The 23,786-nt window shown below is 42.4% G+C and overlaps 1 protein-coding gene across 2 annotated transcripts in view; it reads left to right on the forward strand.

Moving 5' to 3' along the window:
- Ppp1r13b (protein phosphatase 1 regulatory subunit 13B) overlaps nucleotides 1-23,786 on the forward strand; it is a 73,043-nt gene that overhangs the window by 31,298 nt on the left and 17,959 nt on the right. For both annotated transcript variants that reach the window (XM_040742382.1, XM_040742383.1), the window contains exons 2-5: nucleotides 3,046-3,193; nucleotides 6,811-6,930; nucleotides 9,362-9,438; nucleotides 22,122-22,223. In XM_040742382.1, coding sequence (XP_040598316.1) covers nucleotides 3,046-3,193; nucleotides 6,811-6,930; nucleotides 9,362-9,438; nucleotides 22,122-22,223 — 447 coding nt within the window. The remainder of the gene's footprint in view (nucleotides 1-3,045; nucleotides 3,194-6,810; nucleotides 6,931-9,361; nucleotides 9,439-22,121; nucleotides 22,224-23,786) is intronic.

Raw genomic sequence — 23,786 nt, forward strand, 5'->3', positions numbered from 1 at the left:
GAGTACTGGGATTAAAGAAAGGCATGTACCAACACACATGGCCCTCCTTGGTTTTTGAAACACTGTCTGTTGTTTGACCGGCAAGCGCCAGTATTCTAGGAGTTATCACCTCCTTAGTACTGGGATTACAAGCATGCTATCATGCCCTGGCTATTTATGTGGGTTCTGGATATCTAATTTAGATCCTTGTGTTTACAAGGCAAACATTTTATTGACTCATCCATCTCCCCAAACCAGTTCCTACTTTTTGGAGAGTATGTATATGTGAATGTGTTTGTTTATTTACACACACACATATGTGTGCATGTGTTTCGAGACCAGAAGTTGACATCAGGATCTTCCTCTGTTGCTGTTGTTTTGAGGAAGGATCTCTCATTAAACCTGGGTTTGGCCCTATCTTGCTAAGCTAGCTGACTTGTGAGCTCCGGGGATCCTCCTGTCTCTACTCTTCCAATGCTGAGATTCCAGTGCTGAGATTCTGTTGCACCTAGGCCTTGGTTTTTGTTTCTGAGAGAGAGTTTCACTATGTAGCCCTGGCTGGTCTAAAACACACTGTATAGACTGGGCTGGCCTCAAACTCACAGACATCACATGCCTCTACCTCCAGATGACTGGGACTAAATATGTGCACCACCATATCTGGCTATCCTTATTTTTGACCTTTGTTGAAAGAATAATGAAGAAACTTTGGATGCTTTCTGGAAAGCAGTTCTCAACCTGTGGGTTACAACCCCTTTTGGGGTCACATATCAGATATCCTGAATATCATGTATTTACATGATGGTTCAATAACAACAAAATTACAGTTATGAAGTAGCAATGAAATAATTTTATGGTTGGGGGTCACCACAACATGAGGAACTGTATTAAAGGGAAGCAGCATTAGGAGAGTTGAGAACCACTGGATTAGAGGAAATCTTTAGTTTAAATTGTATCCAAAGAATATTGTTTTGGTTTTTTTTTGAGACAGGGTTTCTCTGTATTGTTTTGGACCATGTCCTGGAACTCCCTCGGTAGACCAGGCTAGTCTGGAACTCACAGAGATCCACCTGCCTCTGCCTCCCGAGGGCTGGGATTAAAGGCGTATGACACCAATGCCCGTTGAATATTGCTTTTTAAAAATTATTTCCAATACTGTGTCTTAAGAGTTTATGTCAGAACAGCCTTGTTCTAGATTAAAAAGAAAACAAGCTAGGCAGTCTTTATTTTTTTCAAATGTATTATGATGTATTTTTGCATGGCATATTTAAGGCCATTTGTTTATCTTTTGCTGTGATGCTGGGAGCCCTTTTATTTTTTTTAATGAATTGGATCTTTAGTGTTTTGTTGGCGATTTTAAGGGCTCTTTATAGATTGAGATTAGCCATTTTTTTAGATTTATTTATTATATATACAATGTTCTGCCTGCATGTATCCATGCAGACCAGAAGAAAGCACCAGATCTCATTACAGATGGTTGTGAGCCACCATGTGGTTGCTGGGAATTGAACTCATGACCTCTGGAAGAGCAGCCAGTGCTCTTAACCTCTGAGCCATCTCTCCAGCCCTAGCCATTTATTTGTAATATGAGCTGCAAATATTTTCCCAGTTTGTCTTTGCTTTATAAAATTTTTATATTTAATGTGCATGAATAATCAATCTTCTTGTGACTCTGGCTTTTGAATTATTAGTTAGAAAGACGTCTATACCAAGTAGGTATCAAAACCAGAGTTTTCTTCTTTCTTGTTCAGTCTAGAACTTCCATAGTTTTAGGAGTTATATCTGTGATAGGGCTGGAGAGATGATGACTTGGTGGTTAAGAACACTTTGTGCTCTTGCAGAGGACCTGGGTTTGATTCCAAACACTTATGTGGTGCCTCCCCCTCCCTGGGGAAATGAGGGGATATTGGGGGGGGGTTGGTGGGAGGGCACGGAAGGAGGGGAGGGAAACGGAGAGGGACCTGGAATTGACATGTAAAGCAACCTTGTTTCTAATTTAAATTTAAATTTAAAAATAAATTAAAATAAATTCTTAAAAAAAAGAAATACTAATTTTAAAGTATTTGATCTAGAAACAACTTTTGCCAGTGCATGAGATCAGGAGTGAGTGAGTTCAGTTTTGTTTGTTTATTTGGTTGGGTTTTTTTTTTTGTTTTGGGGGGGGTTGGTTTTTAGGAGACAGGGTTTCTCTGTATTGCTTTGGAGGCTGTCGGTCCAGCCTAGTCTCAAACTCACAGAGATCTGCCTGCCTCTGCCTCCCGAGTGCTGGGATTAAAGGCGTGCGCCACCACCACCCGGCTTGTTTGTTTTTTTGAAACAGGGTTTCTCTGTATTTTAGAGCCTATCCTGGAACTGGTTCTGTAGACCAGGCTAGCCTCAAACTCACAGAGATCTGCCAGCTTCTGCCTCCCGGGTGCTGGAATTAAAGGTGCCCGGCTTGTGAGTTCAGTTTTTTTCAGATGGGAAACTTTCTACTTGGGTTTGAAGCACTGTGTCATTTATAATTTTCCCCTTTGAGATGGGGCTGTCAGCTTGTCCCACTGATATTTTTGCATTGTGTTTTTTATTTTTCATTTATTTAATTATTTTGTATTGGGGAGAGGGTTGGTGTGGGCATTGTCAGAGGACAGATTTTGGGAGAATGTGGTTCCCCCATCAAACACAGGATTGAACTCAGGCCATTGGACTTGGCAGCAAGTATGTTTACCACTGAGCCAGCTCAACAGCCTGCTGGAATGTGATTTTTTTTTAGAGTTTTAATTTTATTTTATATGTAAGGGTGTATAAGTGTGCTGCTTATATGTATGTCTGTGTACCACATGCATGCTGGTACCCACCAAGGTCAGAAGAAGGTATTGAATCCAGTGGATCTGGAGTTATGGACAATTGTGACTGACACGTGGGTGCTGGAAATCAAACCTAGGTCCTCTGTAAGAAAAACAAAGTGTTCTTAACTGTTGAGCTATCCCTACAGCCCTGCAACTGTGTTTGCTGACATAAACAGTTAAAAATAGTAAGCTCTTATATGAGGAATCTAAACTGTGATTCTAACCTTTTCTCTCACAGATGATATTAACCGTGTTCTTGAGCAACAATGAACAGATTTTAACAGAAGTTCCTATAACACCAGAAACCACCTGTCGAGATGTCGTAGAATTCTGCAAGGAACCTGGAGAGGGCAGTTGCCACCTGGCTGAAGTGTGGAGAGGAAGTGGTATGTGAAGAGTCCATGGTGGCTTCTTACAACCCAGTGTGCTTGAGTGGACACACTGCCGTGACTCGCAGTTACCTGTGCAGGAAGGAGCTGAGTAATGACAGAGAAACAGCTGTGGTATGGGGCTACGGTTCTGTACGTGACTAGCAGGATGGCTTAGTGTTGTGTGAACTCGTGTGAGGTCAGAGGATGGCTTCCCGCAGTGAGTTCTACCTTTCTTTGATACGGGTTCTGTGCACCAGTCCGGCACCTTCACCAGCTGAGCCTCCTCCTTTTAGTGTTTTTGGTTTTGTGTGCGGTTCTGGGCATGGAACCCAGGACCTTACAAATGCTCAGTACATGCTTTACCACTGAGCTATACCTCAGTTCTTTTCCCATCTAATAATGTCAGGGAGACAGCATGTGGTGTAAATATTAAGTTCTCCTTGAATAGTATTAAACTGAGAATAAATAGTAAAACCCTATTCCTTATATTAAAAGACTTGTTAGCAAGCAGGCAGAGAAAATTCTCAAATGTAATGACTGCAGAATGCAGGAAACTCTGCAAGTTTATGCCCTAAAGAAGGAATTTAATATGGGCATATTGGTGTGTACCTGCTTCCTATAATTCTAGCACACAAGGTGAAGGATCAGGAGTTCAAGGTTACACCCTCTTATATAGTGAGTTTGAGGCCATCCCAGGCTACATGAGACACCATCTCAAACAAAACAAAACAACAACAACAACAAACAAAGTAAAAGCTAAAAGAAAATAGGAAGTAGTTGAATTTAGAAAGAAGGTATCATGTTCCCTCTTGCAAGGCTCTGGTACCACAGAGATCTTTTCTAGCTCTCTGTGCATATTTTAGTTATGCATATTTTAAATAGGGAATGACATGAAAGTAATGCTTAGAGGAAAAACAATTGAACCATGTTGGGTTTGAGGTGATAAAAAGATAGATGTCCAAATGGAAATGTTTAAAGAACCCTTAGAGACAATCAAGTACTATTATTATTATTATTTAAAAATTTGGTTTTTGGTTTTTTGAGGCAGGGTTTCTCTGAGTAGCTCAGGATGGCCTCAAACTCAGAGATCGTTCTGTCTGTCTCCCAAGTGCTGGGATTAAAGACATGCACACCCTGCCCAACTATGGGGCTATTATTCAAACCACCACAAACAGAAAACTCAGTACACAAAGGTGTGGGGTTCCCCAAAATGTATATGTAAGTAAATAGGGCTCCAGGGAAATTTTTTACCTTTTGAAAAAAGATCCTGACCAATTGCTGATGAAACAATGTGAGAGCAAAGGGTGAAGACACGTGAGATGGTTTGGATTCAGCTTTGTGATGAGAATTGAACTACTGAGTGTGCTGTCCTACTATACAGCACTGATAATTGTTGAGTGGTCTTGGAATTCCTGAGTGTGCTGTCCTACTACACAGCACTGATAATTGTTGAGTGGTCTTGGAATTCCTGAGTGTGCTGTCCTACTATATAGAAATAAATTCACCATGAGCAGTACTTTAAACTTTTAGAAAGGACAGAAGAGAATCTGTTTTTTATCATGTAAAATCCAATGAATTATTATATAAAAAACTCAAAACTAGCCAGGCACAGTGGTACCACTTTCAGCCCTTGCTACTCAGGCCAAGGCAGGGGATGGAGATGAGAATGTTTCTTGAGCGTATAAGTTCGACTAGTCCTGTCTCAAAAAAGAAAACAAAACAAAAAGTGTGAACTAAAATTGGAAAAGACTTATAGGCACTTATATTTTTATTTAAAAATGTTTTTGTTTTCATTTTTCAAGGCAGACAGTGTAGAGAAGACAGAAGGGCAGATGTAGAAAGATGGATACAGGTGTAAAACCATCCTGATCTACACAGTGGTGGCCACCCAGGGCTGTTTGTTCCAATAGAAAGAGAACAGCAATACCCTGCTCCAGACAGATAAAAGCAAAGCAACAACCAACCAAACACACACAAAAAACCGTAAATGGGCAGAGTCTAGTGCACTAGTTTGTGATTATGACCCCAGGGCTGAGGTGGTGGACATGGGCCCCTGACACACTGACTGACTTAGTCTATTGGGCAAGCTCAGGCCAGGGAGACACCCCATCTCAATAATAATAATAAGCAATAATAAGTTCAGTGCCCAAAGAATGACTCCCAAGGTTGTTCTCTGGGCTACATATGCATGAATGCACACAGTCATAGCAGTAGCCTAGTATATGAGAGGCAATGGGTTCAGTCTCCAGCACTGCAGAAATAATAATCTCAGTACTCAGAAGGCAGAGACAGGCAGAGTTTTGTTTTGTTTTGTTTGTTGCTTTGTTTTGTTTTTTTTTTTCTCTGTGTAACCTTGGCTCTCCTGGAACTTGATCTGTAGACCAGGCTAGCCTTGAGCTCAGAGATTCACCTGCTTTTGTCGCTTTGTTTGTTTGTTTGTTTGTTTGTTTTTCGAGACAGGGTTTCTCTGTGGCTTTCGAGGTTGTCCTGGAACTCACTCTGTAGACCAGGCTGGCCTCGAACTCACAGAGATCCACCTGCCTCTGCCTCTAGAGGGCTGGGATTAAAGGCGTGCGCCGCCATGTACAGTCTGCTTTTGTCTCTTAAGTGCTGTCATTAAAGGTGTGCACTGCTGCCACCACCACCACCCAGCCTGAGGCAGGCTGATTTACATAGTGAGTTTCAGGCCAACCTAAGTTACATGGTGAGATTCTGTCTCTAAGTTAAGTAAGTAAGTAAATAAATCTAAGAAATCCAAAGAGCCAAAAAAAAAAATGTATACTCAGTCTTCGTTTGTTTTTTAGGAAGTAAGGTTCATTGCTTCTGTTGTCTCAGAAGTAGCTGAAGTAGGCACAGAGAGGAGAAGTGGAGCACATTATAAACAGGGAAATGAAGTGGCCACATTAGTGTTCTTTACCAGTCAAGGGGTTAGTAAAAGAACACTCTGTTAGTAATTTCTGCTTCTTTAAAAAAAATACTTGAGGGGTTGGAAAGATGCTTGAGCACTAAGAGTGCAGACTACTCTTCAAGAGGACCCAGTTCAATTCACAGCACTCACATGTAGGTCACAGCTGCCAGGAACTCCAGTTCCAGGAGGTCTGATGCCCTCTTCCGGTCTCTGGGGGCATGCATATATGTAGTACACAGACATACATGCAGGAAAAACACTTACAATAAATCAACCCAGTATTCTGAAAAATATTTGAAATAGAGTTTAAACTGCCAGCCCTTGCAGAGGCTGACATTTACCAAGCTAATAATCTGCCTGCCTCTGCAGGAAGTGCTCTGGTGGACCTTTGGTCATCTATTGCCATGTGTAACATTTTAATAAATAAAATGATATAGCTGGTTTGTTTCATTCCTCTGAAGGGTGCAAGGTATACTGCTTTGTGACAAGTAACTCTTTAAACAATGTTTTCATTGTTCCCTATCAGACACTGGGGATTTACTCTGACATGTATTCTTGGGTTTGTGTGTTGTTCACTAAAGTAAAATAAAGTGCTTATAATGTCCTTGAATTCTAGTGTGTGTATGTGTGTGCGTGTGGTGTGTGTGTTTGTGTGTGTGTGCATGCATGTGTGCTTTGACTGGTGTCATTTTGTTTGTGGAGTAAACTGTAGTCTTTCTCCTAGAACGCCCTATCCCCTATGATCACATGATGTATGACCACCTGCAGAAGTGGGGACCTCGCAGGGAAGAAGTGAAATTTTTTCTTCGACATGAGGACTCTCCAGCTGAGAGCAGTGAACAAGGTAGATTCCATATTTTCTTCTTCATTTACTTGTTAACCTCTATTATTCTAGTTAATTTAGAAAAAATTATTTACACATTTTCTTCCTTCATTCAAAATTGTTGGGAGAGAGAATGTGTATCCCATGTGCCTTTGACCTCTGCAGTTGCAAATTTGAGTATGTCACAACCCGTAGGCACAGGCTCTTGCTTTCTTTTGGGACACCAAGTTGGTAAGAAAATGCATTCAAATATGACAATGTGTAAACTTGCAATGTGTGAAGAGATTAATTTTAATAAATGCCACATAGGTCAAACATCCAGAATTTAAAATAAAACCTTGAAATAATAAGGAAAAAGACTATGAGAAGAATTTCTAATTTTAGAGTGGATCAAGCCTTTGTCAGTGTAACATCATATAAAAGACAAGACCAGTAAGTGTGCTATTTAAAACAGAGACAAAGCCAGGTGTGGGGGTGCACACCTTTAATTCCAGCACTCAGGAGGCAGAGGCAAGTGGCTCTCTGAGCTCCAGGCCAGCCAATGCTACATTGTGAGTTCCTGTTTTATAAACAAACAAAAACAGATAACAAAAAGGACAAAAAAGAAAGGAAAAGGAAAACTGATGACTATAAGCACTCTGACATAATTAAAGTAATAATATCCTTTCTGTTTCTTTTGAATTTTGAACTGTAAAAACATATATCTGTTTTTAAATTTCAGTTTGCAGAAGATAAGGGAATTTTTCTCCTGATACATAAACACTGTAGAGTTAAAAGATTTTTATTGTATTACAGTGATTATAGGTGACCTTTGGTATTAATCATAAACTCAAAAGGAGGTAATTTTGTAAAGAAGGATTCCTTTACTACAAGTTACCCTCCTTTATCCATCATTCATTGTCTATCCATATTGACACAGGTTCTCTCTGTTGGCCCCTGGCTGTCCTAGAACCTCTCAATAGGCCAGGCTGGCCTCCCAAGTGCTTGGATTAAAGGCCTGTGCCACAATGCCTGGCTGCCCTTCTTTATTTCTATTCTGTATTAAAGGGAATTGCTCCTGCTAGCTGAGCTGGGGTTTTATTTGTTTGTTTGTTTTTGAGACAGGGTCTCTGTATCCTTGGCTGGCCTAGGACTCAATATGTAGACCAGCCTGGCCTCAAACTCATAAAGATCGGCCTGCCTCTGCCTCTGAGTGTTGAGATTAAAGGTGTGTATCACCATACCTGGCAGTTAAAACACACTGTTTGTTTTTAAATTTACTTTATGTATATGTGTGTTTTGCCGGTATGTCTGTGTGTGCACCACATACATACCTGGTGCCCTCAGAACCAGAAGAGTGTCAGATTCCCTGGGACTTGTAGTTACAGAAGGTTGTGAGCCACCGTGAGGATATTGGGGAATTGAACCCTGGGCCTCCAGAAGAGCAGCCAGTGCTCATAACCACAGAGCCAGCTCTCCAGCCCCAAGTTCAAACACTTTTGAAAGCAAGTCAGTTTCTTGAGTTTCATGTTTGAGATAGACTGTGTATGCGTGTGTGTGTGTGTGTGTGTGTGTGTGTGTGTGTGTGTGTAAATTAAAGTACAAGAAGCAACACATGAAAAGACCAATTGTAAAATATTTTAACTGTACTAAGTCGATATTTTTACATTATGCTCAATAAGTATGCAAATAAGTGAAAAATCAAAGAGTTAGTAATTGTAGTTGTTATTTTTCTCATTTCTGTGATTAAAAAAAAATAGCTGAGAGCCAAAGAGATGACTCAGCAGTTAAAAGTGCTTGCTCCTCTTCCAGAGAACTCAAATTCAGATCCCAGCATGAAGATCACGAAGCTCACAACCACTAGAAAAACCAGCTCCAAGGGACCAAATACCCTCTTCTGGACTCTTTGGGCATGTACACACACACACACACACACACACACACACACACACACACACACACACACACACGTGTGATGACACATACAGGAGGATCTCTGAGTCTGCATAGCAAGTTCCAGGCCAGCCAAGGCTATATATAGCAAAACCTTGTCTCAAAAACAATAACGATGATAAGCTTTTTTTTTTTTTTTTAAGTAGAAATAAGTTCGGTTTTCACATGAAACTCAAATGTAAGTAAAAAAAAAGATATACGGGAAAGTAGCTGACAAAGTTTCTTTTGGTTCACAGTTTAAGACATACTGTATCCATCACTGTGAGAAGGCTGATAGGAAGGCTGCTCTAGCTGACTGATGGCAGGGAGCAGAGCATGAACTTTCCATCCTCTCATTCAGTTCAGAACCCAAGCCCGTGGCCTGGTGGTGCACACATTCAGGGTGCGCATTCCCACCTTAGTTAAACCCTCCTGGAAACCCCCTTCATAGGCACACCAGGGGTGTTTTCACAGTCCTTCTAAATTCAGTTAACAGTGTGGATGAGCCATCGAAGTAAGCTTGATCCTCTCATCTCTTTAGGTGGTCGTCAGACCCAAGAGCAGAGAACTCAGAGAAATGTAATAAATGTACCTGGAGAAAAGCGTACTGAAAATGGGGTAAGTTATATGAACTAAACTGATTTTTTTGTTTTAGTATGTTTGAGTACTAGTCATATACAGGAATGCTTGTGTTGGTAAGCAGGTGTACTTGAGTTTGTGAGGCGGTAGAACAGTGGTTCTCACCCTATGGTTCTCATATAGATTATGTTACAGTTCATAACAGTAACAGAATTAAAGTTATGAAGTAGCAATGAAAATAACTTTATGGTTGGGGGTTGCCACAACATGATGAACTGTATTAAAGGGTTGCAGAATTAGGATGGTTGAAAACCACTGCTGTGGAGACCCAGAGACAACTGCAGTGTTGTCTCTCAGGACCTGTCCACCTTGCTTTTCGAGATGGGATCTCACTGGTCTGTAACTTTCCAAGTAGATGGGGCTGACTGGTCAGTAAGCTCAGTAGCCTGCCTTTCCAGCCCTGAAACAAAGAATTGACCAGACAGGCTGGTTTCATTTCTTCAGTGTTGGTGTTCTGATCATTCTGTCAGGATTGAAGAGCAATGAGAGAAATTCCTTCAGCAATCTGTGTAGCATTGGAAAGTAGGTTCGTGTTATTTATGGTCTCGGAGACATGGAAGGCATTCTTCTTAGGAATGCTGGCATGCTGGAAAGGACAAGTAGATAGGGAAATTTTCAACCTGGCCTTTTTTGGAAATTTTAGCAATGAGTTTTCCGAATAATTACTAGACTAGAGGATGATGGGGGAAGTCCTATGTATATGTCAATAAAGCACTGTTGGGCCAATAGGGAACCAAGATAGGTGGGACTAGGAGTCCAGGAGAACTCTGGGAAGGAGAAACACAGGGAGTCAAGATGTAACGCCATGGAGTAGGAAGCTTGGAAACCTCTCCGGTAAGGGAAATACTTAGATTAGCAATTATGGGATAAATACTTAAGTCAGAGATATCTAGTAAGAAACAAGCAAGGCCAACAGCTATATAATTAATATAGCTTCCTGTGTGTTTACTTGGGAGTGATGCAGCTCTAGAACCAGGCTGGCGGGAAGGCTTCTCTCAAGGAAAAGGCTTCTCTTTACATAATGGTGTCAGGAGTGGGATCTGATGTGTGTTATATATATAAATATAGGATGAGTCCTGTTTCTGATGGTTTCCTGTAATTGTAAAAATAATGAGGTTAATTCTGTACTATCAGGAACAAATTCTGCAGTCTCAATGTGCAAGATAACTCTTTCTGCATACTGAGAATCCGTGACTATATTGAGAGGCTCTGTAAAGTCTTTAAGTACCATGACAATGGCATATAACTCTGCCTTTTGTACGGAGTTGTAAGGGCTTTGAACTACTTTACTTATATTTCCTGATCCATGTAGAAGGTAAGAACTCCAGAAATAGGTGTTTGCCTCACGATACGCGGAAGAATCCAAATTGTTTTATTTATGAATTTGATTCTCTCTGTTTTGGGATAGTTGTTACTAATACTTCCCAAAAAGTCACTGCAAGCTATTTGCCAATACTCATTATCCTTCCATAAGGAGGAAATTTCCTCATTCATTAAAGGTACAATAATTTCAGCTGGGTCTTTCCCAGTCAGTTGACGAAGCCTTAACTTATCTTTTAATATCAAATCGGAGATCTTTTCTATATATGTTTTCAATTTTTTATTCTGTTTATGTGGCAGAAATACCCATTCTAGTATGATGTCTTCCCTCTGCATTAATATTCCTGAGGGGTATTCTCTAGATGGTAAAATAACCAGAATACAGTCCAGCTTTGGATCCACATGGTCCACATGTGCTTCTAATATTCTCTTTTCTACCCATTCTAATTCTTTTTCAGCCTCAGCTAATAGTACTCGTGGGCTGTTTAGGTCTTTATCGCCTTTTAAAGCCATTTTCAGGTGTTTTAAATCATGCCCTTCTACACCGATAATTGTCTGTAATTGAGAGATTTCTCCTAATAGTTTTTGAAGATCATTAAGAGTCCGGTAACAATCTCTTCTAATCTGTACTTTCTGTGGTCTAATTTTCTGAGCATCTATTCTATAATCTAAATAGTTAATAGAATCTCCTCTTTGTATTTTTTCTGGGGCAATTTGTAATCCCCAGCGAGGCAAAGTTTCCTTTACTGCTTCAAACATCTTTTCCAAAGTATCCTTATTTGAATCAGACAGTAATATGTCATCCATATAATGATATATTAACGAATGTGGAAATTTTTTACGAATTATTTCTAGAGGTTTATTCACAAAATATTGACACAAAGTTGGGCTGTTTAACATACCTTGAGGTAGTACCTTCCACTGGAATCTCTGTACTGGACGGGAATTATTATAGGTAGGTACCGTGAAGGCGAACTTTTCTCTGTCGTTTTCTTGTAACGGTATGGTGAAGAAGCAATCTTTTAAGTCTATAACTATAATTGGCCAATCCTTAGGAATTAGAGAAGGTAACGGCATCCCAGGCCTCTCAACTTCTCAGCTTATCAGTGACGTGCTGTTTGTTTACCTCTGTGAACGTACAGGTTGAGGATCACTTATTCCATGTGCTTCAGATTTCATAGTTTTTCAGATTGGAAATACTACATAGATGTCATTGGTTAACTATCCCTAATCCAAAAGTAAGGTTAGAACTCAAAAAGTGTTGGATTTCAAACTCTGGATATGAAAGACCTAGACTGAATTGCCATTGCCAGCTCCTCCTCTTCTGAAGACTTATTTTTATTTATGTGATTTGCCTCCATAAGATAGATAGATATATACACACACACATACACACACACACACACACATACCATGTGCATCACCAGTGTCTGTGGAGGCCAGAAGAGAGCTTCAGATCCCCTAAAACTGTCGTGTACGTGCTAGGATTCAGGTCCTCTGAAAGAGCAATAAGTGCTCTTAATTAATGAGCCATCTCTCTAGCCCCAAATCTCTGCTTCTTTGAACTGCTTTAAGCCACATGACCTCCCATCTATGCAAAAGGATACTAGCCTCCTACCCCTGTAAAGCCTTTTCCTTGAGAGAAGCCTTCCCGCCAGCCTGATTCCAGAGCCGCATCAGTTCCAAATAAACACACAGGAGGCTATATTAATTATGAAGCTGTTGGCCTTGCTTGTTTCTTACTGGCTAGCTCTGACTTAAGTAATTACCCCATAATTGTTAATCTAAGTATTTCTCTTACCAGAGAGGTTTCCGGGCTTCCTACCCCATGGCGTTACATCTCGACTCTCTGTGTTTCTCCTTCCCAGAGTCCTCCTGGATTCCTAGTCCCACCTATCTTAGTTCCCTATTGGCCAATAGTGCTTTATTGACATAATCACAGGACTTCCCCCATCATACCCCTTCTTCTGTCTTTCCTCTTTCTAAATTTTAAGTATCATATAACTTATTTTGTCAAGGTTGACAATATTTATATACTTTATTTAGTTCTAATTAGTTACCATTTTATACTTTGTCCACACAATATTCAGGGCTGTAATTAAGTTGTTAAGAGTCTTTTCCTAGCATGTATGGGCTCCATGTCCACCACCTCACAAGCCAAGAATGGTGGCATATGCCTGTAACTTCAGCACTGGGGAAGGGAAGACAAGAGGGTCATTGTGAGTTCAAGGTCATCTGGGATAAATGAGACCCTGTTTTAAGAGAGAGAGAAGGCAGGCATGGTGGTACATGCCTTCAACCCCAGCTCTTGAGAGGAAGAAACAGGTGGATTTCTGTGAGTTTGAGGCCAGTATGGTCTGCATATATAAACCCTCCCTGAGACAGAGAGGAGCGAGGGAAGGAAGGAGACAGAGTGTAACCAAGTTAATAACAGTTTTCTTAAGTTTTATGGATAGCCACCATGGAGCCTGTCTTTGTTACTTTTCTGTTGCTGTGAAGAGACACCATAATGAAGACAACTTATAAAGAAGGTATTTAATTGAAGGCTTGCTACAGTTTCAGAGGTTGAGTCGTCACCATGATGGCAGGGAGCATGTCAGCAGGCATACAGGCATGGTGCTGATGCAGTAGCTCAAGGCTTGCATCCTGATCCATATTTGGAGGCAGAGAGATTGGGACTGGGCTTGGAAATGACTTTTGAAACCTCAGAGCCCACCAGAAGTTCATGCCTTCACTAATAAGGCCATACCTCCTCCAACAAGACCAAACCTCCTAATCCTTCCCAAAAACATTCACCAACTAGGGACCAAGCATTCAAATAAATCAGCTACCACGGAGACATATGGGTCATAATTTCTAGTTTATCTTACTAAGAAGCATGTGTGTGTTTGAGAGAGAGAGAGAGAGAGAGAGAGAGAGACAAAGAGAGAGTATATGGTGTGTGTATGTATATGTGTGTGTGTGTGTGAGAGAGAGAGAGTATATAGTGTGTGCACATGCATATAGTATTTGTGACTGCAGGTCAGAAGACAGCTCAGGTGCTGGTCCTTCTCGTCCCCTCCTTTTTGTTCACTGCTGTGTACACCACACTAGCGTGCCTGCTGCTCCAGGACTCTCTGCTTTCCTGGTTTCAGTGTCATATTCCTTGTGCCCCTCAGAAATGCAGATGTTAAAGCTGGGCATTACTCTTCCTTACATCCAGTCTCTAAGGAGTATTTCCTACATCCTCATCTGACAAATTTGTCCACTCTAAATCCACTGTCATGGATTAACTGTTTCAGGAAATTCGTCTGTCTCTGTCTCTCTCATTCATCCTCGTCCTGTGTCTGTGACAAGACCTCTCTGCATCTTATCTCAGACTTGCTGTTTTAGACCTGAAACTAAAATTAAAAGTGTTTATGGGGCTGGAGAGATGGTTCAGCAGTTAAGAGCACTGGCTGCTCTTCCAGAAGACCCAGGTTCAATTCTCAGCACCCACATGGAGACTAATAACCATCTGTAATTCCAGTTCCAGGGGATCTGACCTCTCCTGGCCTCTGAGGGAACTGCATTCATGTGGTGCACAGGCAGACAAAACACTCAGATACATAAAATAACCCTCTTTTTAAAAGTGTGTTTGTACCTTCTATAAGAGCTTGTGATTAGAGGGAAGTCTAGAGGACTAACTGCTGACAGCATCACATCAAAGATGTTTCAGTGTATTTATAGCATGCACACCTGCCTTTTATTGTTTCCAAGGCACATTTTTAAATTAACACTATGTCAAAAATATTTTCCCCATAATTCCTGTGTCTGTCCTGGATAGAACAACTGCATAGTAAATGCTCTGCCTTGTGGGCTGAGACAAGAAGAGCAGATCAAGCAGCAGCTGAGAGGGAGAAAGGGTGTGTGGGCTGGGACAGAGGAGATGCTGAATGGTGTGAGTAGGCCCATCGCAGCTGCTCTAGCAAGGGCTGGGGAGTTCTGCTCTCTGCAAACTGCTGGTCCAGGTGGTACCTGACTGGTATAGAGACACTTGGTTTATTCTGTTGTGTATTCTGTATGGGGTTCCAAAAACCCCAGGTTCTTTGATTTGATAGAAGTGCTCACAGAGATGATGTCTATTTTGAAAGAACACAGTCCATCAAAAAGCGTGTGCTTTGGTAGAGTCCGGAGCCCTTTGTCTGTTTACTCAGCCACTCTTGCTGAGAACACCAGTGGTCCTTCCTCACTGATACATGTCCAAGGCCTGTAGATAGACCTCATTTATTCTAAATGTTACAGGGTTAGCGCATATGAAGTATGGTCTGTGATCTATTTTGAGTTAATTTTTGTGTGTGGTGTAAGGTATAAATCCAGATTCATTCTTTTGTACACAGACAGACAGACACACACACACACACCTCCAGTTTTTCCAGTATCATTTGATAAAATACACTATCCTTTGACCTGATGAATTGCCCTGACACTTTTGATCAATGGAATACAAATGTCAAGATTGACTTTTGGAAATAATTGCTAATTGTGGCATTTTTTTATGTGATACCAAGGACTCAGCTATGCTTAAACAATTGTCTAGGACAAATTTCATACTTTAGTTACTGTAGCAAGAACATGGTGGGCAGACACAGGCCGGGATTTACCTGCTTCTGAAGCAGCTTTTGCTTAGTCTGCAATGTGTAGAAGCTTGTTATTTAGTTTCCTTGTCACAAGTCCCTGTGACAACTCCGTGTTGTGACTGGAATGCTCAGACTTGTCTCAGATGCCATGTAGTTCCTTGCTGTTGCTGCACAGCTGCTGTATGCTCCTAGACCTACTTTGTGTTGTGTGTTAGATGACATCAGAAATTTCTACTTTGATTTAGTGACATTTGGGATTTACTGAAATTAGGGATAAATAATCCTCCATTTATGAGTGAGGCTGTGTACTTTTATTTTGATTTTTGTCAAACTCAATGATTCTGAGGATTAGCATCTATTTATAATTCTAGAAAGTTCTCTGGGTATTTTGTCTTCCTCTTTCCTTTTGAATCTCGATTGGATACCTGTTTTGTTTTGTTGTGTTTTGCTATGTGTTGGGCTCTCCATCTTTTGATGAGAGACATCTTTCAGCTGATGAATTTGGCTTTAGCCATATCTGTTTGGTTGCATAGTACATATAAGCCTGTCTTAATAATTATTAAGAAAAAAGGAGACAAAGTCTGGCAAGAAATACTTGGGAATCATATGCTTGATGAATAATTTATGTATAGAATATATAAAGAACTCTGAAAACTGAATAAGAAAACAAGGAGCTGGAGAGATGGGTCAATGGTTAAGGGCACTGACTGTTCTTTTAGAGGTCTTGAGTTCAATTCCCAGCACCCACATGGCAGCTCACAACTGTCTTAACTCCAACTCCGGGGCATCTGATACCCTCACACAGACATATGTGCAAACAAAACACTGTTGAACATGAAATAAAATAAATTATATTTAAAAAAAAGAGAAACATCCCATGTTTTCTTTTGCGCTTAAATTTTCACACACTATTTGGATCATGGTTTCCTCTTCCCCCAACTCCTCCTAGATCCTACCCACCTAGCTTTGTGTTCTCTCTCTCTTAGAACAAAACACCCCACAAAACAAACAAAAAACCAGTAAGACCAAAAATCTCAAAGTGAAACAAAAAGTTCACAAAAACAAAACAAAACAAAAAACCTATAGCATTTATTTTGTATTTGCCAACTGCTCCTGGGTATGACCTGCCTGGAGTGTTGTTAATAAACCCAGTGAGACTCCATTGGAGAAAACTGATTTTCCCTTTGCTACTAGCGGTTATCAATCGCAAATAGCTTCTTGGTTAGGGGGAAATAACCCTATTTTTAAAATTGAACATGCTTCACCAAAAGAGATACATGAATGCCCTGTTAAGTACATGGAATTGTGCTCAGTATCATTAATGTTCAGGAGAATACAAACTAAAATCATTGGAACAGATGTTAATAAAAGATTGATGCAAAGATGGCTGCTCTGAAAAGCCATCATTGCATTGTTCCTGGTCCTGCTCTCTCCTCACTGCTGCCGCCACCGCCTCCTCCTCCTCCTCCTCCTCCTCCTCCTCCTCCTCCTCCTCCTCCTCCTCCTCCTCCTCCTCCTCCTCCTCCTCCTCCTCCTCCTCCTCCACAACAGGCAATTTCTTTCTGCATCAGATCACCGGTGTCCCCCACCATGTCAGATGGAGCTGTGGACGCAAGCTCCACCAAGGACTTGGAGAAGGAAGTTGTGGAGGAGGCAGAGAATGAAGAGATGCACCTGCCAATGGGAATGCTAATGAGGAAAATGAGGAGCAGGAGGCTGACAATGAGGCAGATGAGGAAGAGGAAGCAGGTGGGGAGGAAGAGGATGGAGACGAAGATGAAGAGGCTGAGGCTCCTATAGGCAAGCGAGGACGATGATGTTGACACCAAGAAGCAGAAGACCGATGAGGATGACTAGACAGCAGAAAGGAAAGGCTAAACTTAAGGCCACCGGGACCTATTCGCCCTCCACTCGCCATCTCAGAATTTAAACGTAGTCACCTTCAAGTAGAGGAGCACGCCCTGCCTGCCCACCCCGGGCAGTGCCACCACAGATGACATGTGCTCTCCACCACCCCACCAAAACCACAACACGAATTTGCAGCAGGGGAGGAAAAAAAGAACTGAAACTTACAAAGCCCTGCTGGGTGGTGGTGGCACATACCTTTAATCCCAGCACTCGGGAGGCAGAGGCAGGTGGATCTCTGTGAGTTCGAGGCCGGGCTGGACCGACAGCCTCCAAAACAATACAGAGAAACCCTGTCTTGTAAAATCAAAAAAAAAAAAAAAGAAAAAGAAAAGAAAAGGAATGGCAGAACACACATACAAATAAAATAAATTAATAAAATGTAAAATGTTTTACCTTGCATCTAGATGGTTACCATGAGTATAGCTCCGGTTGTCCTGTCAGCCATGCTCTTGGAAACAGTTAAGCAATCACCCGTCACCCTGATACTTTGCTTATGGTTCCTATTAGAATCAACATGGATTGACTGTCCACAACTCACTATGTAGCCCTGGGTGGCTTGAGACTCAGAGACTTGCCTGTTGGAATTAAAGGTGTATATCACTGTGCCTGGCTTGTGCTCGCTCGCGCTCTCTCTCTCTCTCTCTCTCTCTCTCTTCTTTCTCTCTCTCTCTCTCTCTCTCTCTCCCTCCCTCCCTCCCTCCCTCTCTCCCTTCTTGTTCTCTGATAATTATTTTATGTATATGAGTGCTTTGCATGCATTCAGGTCTGTGTGCCTGGTGCCCATGGATGCCAGGGGAGGGCATCAGATCCTTTGGAGTTACAGACAGTTGAGCCACCATGTGGGTGCTGGGAATTGAATCCAGGATTTCTGCAAGAACAAGTGTTCCCAGCTTCTGAGCTATCTCTTCAGCCCCTTGTTTAGTTTCTATTGTGAGCTATCCATACAGGAAAATGCATAAAATGCGCAGTTTAAAAAGATATTCAGAATTTTTTTTTGATAGTGTTTTTCTATATTGCTTTGGAGGCTGTCTTGGAACTCGCTTTGTATACCAGGCTTGCTGCAAACTCACAGAGAAACGCATGCGTCTGCCTCTTGAATGCTGGGGTTATTTTTATTTTATTTTATTTGGTTTTACAAGACAGGGTTTCTCTGTATTGTTTTGGAGGCTGTCGTCCAGACTGGCCTCGAACTCACAGTGATCCTCCTGCCTCTAACTCCCGAGTGCTGGGGTTAAAGGCGTGCGCCACCACCGCCCGGCAGAGATTTTATTTACTTTTAATTTATGTGTATGAGTGCTTGTCTGTGCACCAGGTGTGTACATTGTCTGTGGATATCAGATCCCCTGGGACTGGAGTTAGTGATAGTTGTGAATCTTCATGTAGGTGCCATGGCAGAATGCCCTGATAAAAAGCAACTTAAGAGGAGAAAGAGCTTCCTTTTGGATGGAGTTCATCATTATGGGAAAGACGTGTGGCAGGAGCAGGAGGCTGGCTGGTCAGATTCATCTACACACAGGAAGCAGAGAGAAAAGTAGGAAGTGGATCAAGGTAGAAAACCTCAAAGCCAGCATAGTACTTCTTCCAGCAAGGTTCCACCTCCTCAAGGTTCTGCCTCCCAAAGGTTCCGTAACACCCCCACACAGTACTACAACCTAGGAGCCAAGTGTTCAAACACAGGAGCCTGTGGGGACATTCCTCATTCCAGTCACCACAGGACAAGGGGGCCATGTGGAGGCTGGGTCAGCAAAAGTGTGCTATCGGTCTACTGCTAATGCACTAACACCTCTAAAGTAGCCAAACACATGGTAGACACTAAAGCCAGAATACTTTTTAGACAAGGTCTTCCCACACCACCTCTCTCTGTGGTGCTAGGCATCAAATTCTTGGTTTTGTGCATGCAAAGCAAGCATTCTACCAGCCTCAGAAACAGGCCCTTGATCTAATTCTCCCTCCCCACCTCTGTCTCTGTCTTTTATGGGGAAGTGGGTGTTCAAGACAGGGTTTCTGTGTATAGTCCTGACTGTTCTGGAGCTCACTGTGTAGACCAGGTTGGCCCAACTCACAGAGATCCAGCTTTTTTTTTTTTTTTTTAGTTAAGGCCTCACTATATAGCCTTACCTGGCCTAGAACTCTATGTATGTAACAGCTCACAGAGATCCACCTGCCTCTTCCCCCCTGAGTGCTGGGATTAAAGGCTTGCGCCACCACTGTCTGGCCAGAAACAGGATTTTAATAGCCCAAGCTAGACTTGAATGGATTCCAATCTTGCTGTCTTGGCTTCCCAAGCATGGGCACCATCATGTTTGACATAGCAACACTTTCTCCCCCCCCACACAATTTTTTTTTGAGAAAAGATCTCACAATGTAGCCCTGACTAGTCTGAAAATCACTATGTAGACCAAGCTAGCCTTAAATTCACAGCAATCTACCTGCAGGTGTTTGCACACACACACCACTGAACTCCAGCACCTCCCAGGTGTTTGCACACACACACCACTGAACGCCAGCACCTCCCAGGTGTTTGCACACACACCACTGAACGCCAGCACCTCCCAGGTGTTTGCACACACACCACTGAACGCCAGCACCTCCCAGGTGTTTGCACACACACCACTGAACGCCAGCACCTCCCAGTGCTGAAGTTAAAGGTGTGAGCCACCATGTCTGGCTTTGCCCTTTCTTGTCTCTCCATTGACTCACTTCCTTTCTCCAGCCAAGTCTCCCTTTTACTTTGATGTTTGTTTTGATGACCCAGTGAGTTTAATTAGAGTTGCTCACATGATCACTAATGAGTTAATTCAGGAGCATGGGCAATTTACCAGTGGCTCCTGCCTCAGCCATCATTAACTGTCAGCAACTCCTCAGGAAGGCATGTAGTCTGGTGAACCTTTTCTGCCCATGACAGGGTGCTGACAGGCCCAGTTCTCTGTAGTGCCCGTGTAAGTAATCACAGCTGCGGTGAGGCCAAGAGCAAACAGCATGTCACACCCCAGTCAGTGGTCCATACACTCTGCCCCACCCTCCAGCCTTCACAGTCATTATTCATCTTCCAGGATGTCCCAGAGCCTTCAGAGGGCTGATAAAGATATCCCATTATGGCCAAGCATTTGCTTGTTACTATTCTCAGCATTTGGGCCAGTTACAAGTCTCCATGGTTACCATTTACCACTGTGGAAAGCTTCTCTAACTGAAACTGACAGCAGCACTGATCTCTGGGCAGCGTGATGGTCACAGCATGCGCATTTAGCAAGAGTCTTAGCTTACCTCCTAGGGCATATGGCCTCTAGTCATGGGCTTTTGACCAAGCTTAAAATGTCAGGCATGAACTCCCCTCACAGAGCAGGCCTCAACTTCCGTCAGAAAGCAGTTGGTGACTGTGCTTGTATGACTTGGAGAGCAAAGGCTCTGCCAAACCTGAGGACCTGCATTCAGTGGCTGAAGACATGATGGAAGGAGAGATCTGCCTCTTTAAATCATCCTCTGACTGCCACCATGTCGTGCATTAACTAATTAATGCAAAATATGTAACTTTTAAAAGAGGCTGGCTCCACATTCTTCTTTCAGGGTCTTTAGATAAAAGGATGATCTTCAGATAAGAGTGTTGAAGGAGTCTTGGTTTGTGATTTCCTGGAGTTGAGAGTATGCTGGGGTAATCCTAGGAGTTGAGGAAGGGGCAGAGCTGGTGGGGCATGGGCTGCAACTGGAGAGGGCATGGCAGTTAAGACCCAGACTCGATTCTAGCACCCACATGGGACTCACAGCTGTCTGTAAGTCTTCTTGCCTCTGAGAGCACCAGGTGTGCATGCCTGCGATGCAGTCATACATGCAGGCAAAACACCCATGTACAGAAAATTAAATTCAGAAGTTAGAAAAACAATTTAAGAGGTTAAAGGGTACCAGGAGTTAACGGGGCCCAAGTGCATGTGTAAATATAGAAGCAGGAAGTATGTAGTGGAGATAAGAGGGTACCATTACAGCACAGCCTGCCTGGTTAGAACTGAAGGGTTCAGAGGATGGAACTCTGAAGCTGCTATGAGTTACCTCCTTTAGCTTGTTCCTGTCATTCCTATGACTCCTCTCCCAGAGTCCTCACACACCCGACACACAGAGCTGAAGACCGCCCAGTGCATGGAGCACGTCTCACAGAGCGCATCATGCACATGGTGGGGCTTAGTGAGTCAAGTTCCGTGTGAACGGTTAAAAGCACAGGCTGTATGCTTCTGCGAGGTGTGGAGCCCTGGCCCTACCTGCCTGGTGGTCGTTTGAGGCTTGTGTGGAGAGTCCATGACCAGATGTCACACTCTAGTTCTTTCTTCTTATGCTCAAGCCAAATGCAGCGTTTTCTGTTAGGCAATAGGAGGGCCACACAGAGGGTTTTTAATGAACATTTGCATCTTAGGTCCTATTTGTATTTCTCCTCTAGAGCAGGTGACAGTGGAATGTTTTTCTTGCTTGTCACCTGCATATTTACTTTCTTGGTTGTTTGTCCTTAAACATTAGGCAGCCCCATTTGATCAAATACACCTGTTAAATCCCTACTGAAAACAGAAGAATTTCAGCTATGCACATCTGCAAATGGTCACATAATGTTGAGTTCTTTAATAAATATACTATCTGATATTTATCCATTAGAAAAATGATTTAGAAAAAGTATACCTGTTACTTACCATTAATAAAATGATCACTAGATAGAAGTTCTTGTGAAGAAAACTAAGTTTTCTTCTTCTAACTGCTAGGGAGCCTGTGTGAAATTGAGCTTCATATGAATTCTGACAGCAGAGAAAGGAAACATGCAGGGGAAAGTACAGACCAATGAGTGCTCTTTGTTCTCTATAGGTTGGAAATCCACGCGTTGAACTCACGCTCTCAGAACTTCAAGATATGGCAGCCAGGCAACAGCAGCAAATTGAAAATCAGCAGCAAATGTTGGTTGCCAAGGTACATTCATAAGAAACATCATTCACAACGTGTAATTTTCAGCTGACCTTTTGGATTGAAGTTTCCTTCCTGGGTGGTGGGATGGGGATGAGCTAGGATAGTGCTGAGCCAGTGGTTATGTTGCGTTCTGTAATGGCACCGAAGCAAGAACCTTTGGTCCTCGGTACACACGCCTTTCACAGAGTAGGAAATGGCTAGTCCTAACCAAATGGCAGACAGATGTGGCTAGAAAAGACATTTCCCATTGTTTCTTCCAGGTCCCCTAGTTCTGAACTTTGCCGTGTAGTTGGTTTTACTGTCTTAGAGAAGAGTGGCAGTCTGATGAAAGCTCAGGTGGGCACTGGAAGAGTGAGAGCCAGTTGACAACTGCTACTTCCCATTGGGTGTTAGGGTTATTACAGTGTGGGGGCATGGTTAGGACTCCCCACACACAAGTCCTGCTTTCATTGGTAAAACCCCCATAAAGTAGGTTTGGGAATTTTCTGAATCATGGTTTAGTTATGCTTGATAATCAACTCGAAAAGATCAGGGCCACTACCCATCCTTTAATGGGTTATTCTTGGTGTTAAATGTCTTAAAATGTTCTGGATCTGCTTTAAAGTGAGCCTCTGAACATTCTAGCTTGGGTTATTGTCCTCTTTGTGACTTTTCTTTTACTTGTGCATGTTTAAATGTGTATGTGTGGGTGGCATGTGTGCCATGGCACAGGTGTGGGGCAGAGGACAAGTTCTTGGAGTTGGTTCTCTCCTTCCACCATTTGGGTCCCAGTAACCTGATTGTGCTCTCTGTAGAGAGATTGACTCGGTCGCAAAGTTTTTCATTTGCTGTGTGTGGTTCACTGTCCTGACTGCTTATATGTAAAAGAGAATTCCCTGGACTTGTCTAGAGAAGTTGTCTCATTAGGCCAACAAGAGGGCTTATCCTGACCCCCGAGTTCTATTCCAGGCTCTCACATGGAGGAAGGAAACAATCCTGCAGGTTGTCCTCTGACCTTCACATGTGCATCACAGCACACGTATACTCACGTATTCAAAACAAAGTTGTCTCAAAGCTTGTTGTACCTCAAGGAGAAACAGTATTGTAGAGCTGGAGAGATGACTCAGCAGGAAGAATATTGCCGCGTTTCCAGAGGACCTAAGTTCAGTTCCCAGTACTTACATCAGGCAGCTCATAAGTACCTGTAGCTCTAGCTCCAGAGGAGCTGATACCCTCTTGTGGTCTCTGTGGGCTCCTCCATAACACACACACCCACACAGAGAGAGAGAGGGAGGGAGAGAGAGAGAGGGAGGGAGAGAGAGAGGGAGGGAGGGAGAGATGAAGAAACTTTGTAGATGCTTTCCACAATGAAAAATCACAACTTAATATTCAATCTGAAATATTTGAGCATGAAGTTTTGTTACTTATGTAGTACGTAAAGCCTATGGAATCATGCATAAGCCTCTTCTCATTTTGGTGCACTTTACACACACAGTGAGGACCATGGATACTTACTGTTGACTTACCTTTACAGTGTGTTTTCACATGAGTAGGAGAAAAACTGTTGAAGAGTGTTTTGTGTATTTT

The sequence above is a fragment of the Mesocricetus auratus genome, unplaced genomic scaffold, assembly GCF_017639785.1.
Source record: "Mesocricetus auratus isolate SY011 unplaced genomic scaffold, BCM_Maur_2.0 Super-Scaffold_15014, whole genome shotgun sequence".
NCBI classification, from domain to species: Eukaryota; Metazoa; Chordata; class Mammalia; order Rodentia; family Cricetidae; genus Mesocricetus; species Mesocricetus auratus.